This window comes from Sinocyclocheilus rhinocerous, unplaced genomic scaffold, assembly GCF_001515625.1.
Source record: "Sinocyclocheilus rhinocerous isolate Xijiao unplaced genomic scaffold, SAMN03320098_v1.1 scaffold712, whole genome shotgun sequence".
In the NCBI taxonomy this organism is placed as follows: Eukaryota; Metazoa; Chordata; class Actinopteri; order Cypriniformes; family Cyprinidae; genus Sinocyclocheilus; species Sinocyclocheilus rhinocerous.
The window spans coordinates 1,578,493-1,584,978 of record NW_015642789.1 but is presented as its reverse complement, the minus strand read 5'-3'; the positions used below and the strand labels follow the sequence as shown (position 1 = coordinate 1,584,978).

The window sequence follows — 6,486 nt, the reverse complement described above, 5'->3', positions numbered from 1 at the left end:
CCCTGCCACAAAGCAAAAATGGTTCAGGAATGGTTTAAGGATCACAACAACGAGTTTGAGGTGTTGACTTGGCCTCCAAATTCCCCAGATCTCAATCCAATCAAGCATCTGTGGGATGTGCTGAACAAACAAGTCCGATCCATGGAGGCCCCACCTCGCAACTTACAGGACTTAAAGGATCTGCTGCTAACAACTTGGTGCCAGATACAGGGGTCTAGTGGAGTCCATGCTTCAACGGGTCAGGGCTGTTTTGGCAGCAAAAGTGTAAAAGTGTTAATGTTATGCCTGATCGATGTATATTCCTGGTTTTATTGTGAATGATTCTTTGGTGCTTTGTGTCTGAATGATTGTGAAGAATGCTTCAGTTGTTTTTTTTATACAATGAAAGTGAATGGGGTCCAAAACAAAACCAGACTCTATTGATTTTCATTGTATGGACAAAAAGCAAACTGAAAAGTTTCAAAATATATATTTGTTGTCTTCCGCAGAAGGAAGTAAGTCATACAGATTTAGGAAGACATGAGTGTAAGCAAATGAAGGCCCACTGTTGAAAAATCCATCTTCCAAAGGCAATGACCTCTGCCCTTAGCAATAATTCTGATCAACAACTACTTACAGATGCTAATAACAGTTAAAGCAAAATTTGTTCTCCATATAGCAGAATTGAAACAACATTCTGTTGTTCTCTTACAAGGCCAGATTGTTTTAATTAAAGTAAGCTTCACTTTGGCATTCCCTCTGCCTGAAGGCCTCCTGAAGTCTTTCTCATTTTATGTGGAGCCGTTACAAAAGCTAGCATCTAAGACAAGAGCAATCTGGTTCTTATCATTATGCTAATGTTAGCCCAACATTTAAGCATTTAGTGGAGAAAAGAAGGACATTTAAAAGCGATGAGATCCCCTCTTGAGATAAACCCCCATTATATGCTAATTGTTTCTTAGTTACAGTTCTTTCAGATCGTTATCAAAACGGCACGATTTAGACTATGTTTGTTGAGTGTTAGGCGGAAGACAGTTATTTCCACTTGTTGATAAAAGCAATTTTGTGTTTCTAAGTTTCCTGTTAAATATGTTTGATGGTGAGCTTTGTATATTATAATTTTGCATCAAAGCGGCACATTTGAATGTACATTTAGGTCTTATTTGCTTAAACAGAAACCTTGTGGTGTAATTTTTTTTAATTTGAATGAATGAATATTTGAAACATTTACTTGGAATATTTAAAACATAACCTGGTTTTGCATTACGTGGAAACTTCCAGTGGCTTTCAAGATAAAACTCAACCGTAATGAGACTAAATTAGTGTAATTTATCATAACAGAAGTGCAATGATTGTAGCTGCACTGTAATTGTACACTTGTGAGCAGTCAGCCAAAGCAGTAGTGTAAGTGTACAGCATTCCAGGAACTCGAGCAGAAGAGTGAAAATGCTTGGGAAAACTAGTGAATTTGCAGCTGTTAGACGCATTTCACATGCATCATAGCAACATAACATTTCATCAGACTAGTGCACTTGAGTTCATTCATAGTGTGCTGGGTTTCAAATGAGGTGGACCAGCCTGTTCACATTTTAGTTTCAGACATTATCTGTAGGTGTTATCGCTGAGTGGGAATTTTGATGCCCTAATTCCCAGGAGAAAGCCATCAAGGGAATCTGGGATTGACATTACACCTCAGCTGGGGTTCTATAACACCTCTGGGACATTCCCTCTGTCCATACACACATATGGTGGAAAAATAGGATACTCTGTCCAAGCCGGAAAAAGGCTTTGTTTTGGTGTGTGGGTTGTGCTCCACTTGTGGCCTTGAAATTTGGTGACCCCAACAAACATTTCCACGTTTAATGTCCTCCCTATTTATCCATTGATCTATTGTTCAGGCCTTTTCCTTTTTGTCTGGCATTCCTCCCAGTGTAGGATTTGGAAACTGTCCTATTAAATTATTAAATTCCTTTACTGTCATTGTACAACAAAATGTGTTGCGTGACTTCCAAGGCATAGTAAAAACTTAGCAAAGACAAAGACAGGAAAAAAAAACCAAATCAATGAAAGTTTGTTTCCAAATATGGTGAATTGGCTTTTATTTTTATATTTTCAGTTTTAATTAAAGTTAAAGTTTAAGGAATTTATTACATTCTTTTGTCATTTATTAATTTATTAATGTAGCTTTTGGTAATTTTTATTTCAGGATTAGTTGTTTAATTTTAGTATTTTAACTTAAATGCAATATTTATAATTTTCAGTTTTTTTTAAAGTAGCATGTTTTCTTTACATCCAATATAGATTTATTTATTTATTTTGGCTTTATTTCAAGTATCAAAATCTTTATCGTCTTTTAATGGTATTTTTTGACTTAGTGGCCACAAAATGCCATGTATTTCCATAGTACAGGATGGTCCTTAAGCTATAAACTTTGATGTTCTCAACTTTTCAATTCTTTGCCTCCAGACACACAGTTTTTTGTAAATAATAGCTGAGAAAATCCAGCCCTCTCATTTAGGATGTGGTCAATGATCTGTCTTCTGCTTGTCCTGCTTTTTTCAATTCCAGTGGTCATCTGGTACTACCTATAGGACTCTATCTCTGCAGTCCATCTAAAGTGTGCTTGAGTTTCCATGGCTGACCGAAGGGTTCGCTGAATACAGCCTTTGTAAGGAAGCCCTCTGTTACGCGTCACTGAGACCAGCCCAGGGGGCAGGAAAGGGTGTTCTCTTCCTGTACCTTGACCCCCCCCTGCAAAGATGCCCTCAGTGCCCTCTTACAAACACCTCCACACCCCCATCCCCCGTCTCTCAATGGACCAGCCTTAATGACAGGAAAGATGATAGTAAGTTTACAGACAATGAGGTCATGGCGGCACTGCACCAATCCATGCCGGCTCTTGGAAAATTAGACACAGATTAGAAGAGCAGGGTCTGTGAGAGTGGCCGTCTAACTGTTGGGTACTTTTCAGAGAGCTTGTTTTGAATGTCAAATCTCAAGAAACAATGTGCTATTACCTTTCTAAATGATCATTCTTATAATTTTCTCCTGACAGATGATAAAACAGGAAAAAAAAATCCTGTATATTTACACTAACGTTCACAAGTTTAGGGTCGGTAAGATTTAAAAAAATCTTCTCACAATTCCGACTTTTTTTTTCTCAGAACTGCAAGATGTGAACTCACAATTGCGAGTTACAATGTCCGAATTGAAAGATAAACTGACTTTTTTTCTCGCAGTTGCGAGATTGCCACTCAATTTTGACTTTATATCTCCCAGTTGCGAGTTTACGTCTCACAGTTCTTAGAAAAAAGTCAGAATTGTGAGTTAAATGTGGCAATTAACTTTTTAGATATTATTCAGTCGGGGAGACAAGATTCCATAAAAAACTGTAATATTATGAAATATTATAAAAATTTACAATATTTTTTTTTATTTCAGTGAATCATCACATGATGTTTCAGAAATCATTCTAATATGCTGATTTGGTGCTGAAGAAACATTTTTTTATTATCAAAGATGAAAACGGTCGTGCTTAATATTTTTGTGGAATCCATGATAAATTATTTAGAATTCTGTGAATAAAGTTCAAAAGAACAGCATTTATTTGAAATAGTAACAACATATATAATTTAACACAAGATTTCTGTCCCTTTTGATTAATTTAATGTGTCCTTGATGAATAAAAGTATTAATTTTTTCAAAAAACAACAACAACAAAAAATCTTACTGGCCCAAAACATTTGACTGTGTACATAAAAAGAGGTAATCAAGCCATATTTAGAGACCAGAATATCATGCAGACAGTTTTGACTTGAGCCTGTAAGAAGCCACCTAGCAACCACATAGCGACATGCTAAACACCAATCAGAGCACCTTAGAAACCACATAGCAACGTTCTGGCACTCACATTTTCTTCAGAGAATGTGAAAATGCAGTTTTAAACAGTTGTTCCTGCTCCTTTCTCTCATCCTGTCCAACCACAATTGTTTATTCCTCTCTGTTGAGAAGTTTGTTTGGTTTTGACATGTGAATACTTGGAGATCATGCTTTTAAATATGTGGCTATGCTTGTCTGTATGTGTTTAAACATTTGGATGTGTTTGTGATAACCCAGGGGGAAAAACAGCTGTAGAAGCAGCTAGCTTGACTTCAGCAGTCTCGGCTCTTGTTTTCTCATTGACTTATTACCCAGTGGGCCTGGTGTGTGTGTGGTTGTGTGTTGGCGGTCACATGTTGCCAACCAAGTTACTAACCGTTGCACATGGCCACACTGTTACATAATTCAGCTCTATATGGTTGATTATGAGACAGTCCATTTCCTCAAAGATCATAAGTTGTCTGCTGGTCTTTATTATATTTAAATCGTCAAAATTCAAAATAAGACTAATATCAAGCTTTTGAATTCTAGGAAATTGAAACTAAAAGTAACAATTATACTAATGTAACTACCTTTATGTAGTAGTGTATAGCTTTCCAGTAAGCGTAACAATGTAGCATAACAAAATATGTTTTCAATGTCTTGTTTGCTTCAGTTTAAATCTCATTTTGATTGTAACTCAATATGCAACTGTTTCAAAATGTCTTCCCAACACTGTTTTCTTCATCTGTCGTCTTCAACATAGAAGGATAGATGTTGCTTTGCAGCTCTGATGTTCAAATCCAAACTCTTTAACAAAGCTTCCAGTAGACTTTTTGTGAATCGGAACACTGTTGTACTTGTCCTGCTCTCTTATAAATATTCCTCATAGTCTTATTAGTATGCTAACAGCTTCCTTCGTCTTTTTTTTTCTCTTTGAACAGTGTGAGTATTATAGTTGGAGCACCCAAAGCCAACACCAGCCAGCCCAACATCAGAGAAGGAGGATCAGTCTTCTACTGTCCATGGAGCCTCAGCCAATCACAATGCAGCAGCATAGAGTTTGATAGACAGGGTAAGTCTCACTGACCAGTTGATGTGGGTGGTCACAAAAAGATTAGACTTGATTAAATTTGTTGTGTGCTTTTGTCACTTTTAGTTTTTGGTTTGTCTATATACTAATTAAGTGGATAAGAATGTACACTGCTAATTGTGTACCATCACTTAAATTGGATCCAGTATTTTGACTTTTGGTTTCTACTTCCTCCCCAAAACAATCCTAGTATTGATGGATATCTGCTTCTTCCATTATGTGCCTTCTTCAAAGCTAGCACCTTGTCGTTGCACAGCCTTTTCCCTTTCATTGTGTAGATTTTGCTCTGAGAGGGTGATGGAAGATGGGATTTAGACGGAGCGAAGGCAGACAAGTGCTCAAGCAGACTTCCTCATGTACATGCAGGCTCTGATTTTCTTAAATTGTTTCTCGATCAGGAAGGCAGAACATGATAGCTAGCAACTGCTAAACAATGGCTGAAATGGGTAGATAGAGATGGTTTTATGTAGTTTCTTTCTGGAAGTCGGATTCTGATGCAAAACTGATCTGGAATGCCGTCACAAGTGGTGTTCCCAACAGATATTCAGTCTTGATATGAACAGAGACTGTGTAGCTTTGTGGCTGTCTTGTTAGTGCCTGCATGTTAACATTGCTAGCATTGTTGGTCGTTGATCTACTCGCCATGCCGGAATAATTTCTGTTGTGGTGGTGATGTAAAACATAAAAAATGCATTTCATTAGGATTCAGATTTCTGTGCACTACAACCAGAAAAAAAGAATAAGTAGAGACCGCAATGTATGCTCTATCAATTGTGTATTGTCTCTTTTCTTGAAGCAGATGGAGTCTTAAGAACTGTTCCAAGTTGCTGAGTATGTAGAACACATGTCAGGGGACAATGAAGTGTTCACAGTCTCAATGAGAGACTGTTGGCTTCCTTCCTGCGGAATTAAAGTCTCCTCTGAAAATCCAAGCTGTGATTTACTGTCTATTACTCAAACACAGAGAGATATATTCCAACAAAACTGTCACAAAGATCAATTTTTTTAACATTTTCTTTTGTTTTGAAACTCATGATGCACAGCTGCATGTTCTAGAAAACAGCCAGGTAGCAGATTTAGCTACGTAGGGCTTTTTTAGCAAACATATTGTGTGCTTATGAGTCATGTAAATGTCATGCTCTTCTTTTTATTACGTTTGACTTCAATTAAAACATAATGTTATTTTGGTTTAACTCAATAGTCAAGCAGAAGATCATAATTGAATTAAGCTAATACCCCGTGATGTGTGATGCATTACAGAGGCTGGTTTAACCTCAGAGGTTAATGCTTATCCAATGATCATTCAATTAGATGTCAATACATCCTGACAGATCCAAAATGGTTAATATTTTGACAAGTGGTTTTTTGGCTTTTACTTCAATTTCATTTAGTGTCAGCAGTTCAGGACATAACCAAAAATAGAGGCATGCTATTAACCACCTTTTTAGCACAGTTGGTTCTTGAAATATTTTTATTTTATTTTATTTATTTATTTATTTATTTTTTATTATTATTTTTTTATTTTATTTGGAAGCACATATCATTGTTTAAGAGCT

General features: G+C 36.6%; 1 protein-coding gene across 1 annotated transcript in view; it reads left to right on the top strand.

The window, feature by feature from the left end:
- Nucleotides 1–6,486, top strand: part of itga5 (integrin, alpha 5 (fibronectin receptor, alpha polypeptide)) — a 54,506-nt gene that overhangs the window by 12,443 nt on the left and 35,577 nt on the right. Inside the window, exon 2 of the mRNA XM_016573406.1 lies at nucleotides 4,782–4,912. Within this exon, the coding sequence (XP_016428892.1) occupies nucleotides 4,782–4,912 (131 nt within the window). The remainder of the gene's footprint in view (nucleotides 1–4,781; nucleotides 4,913–6,486) is intronic.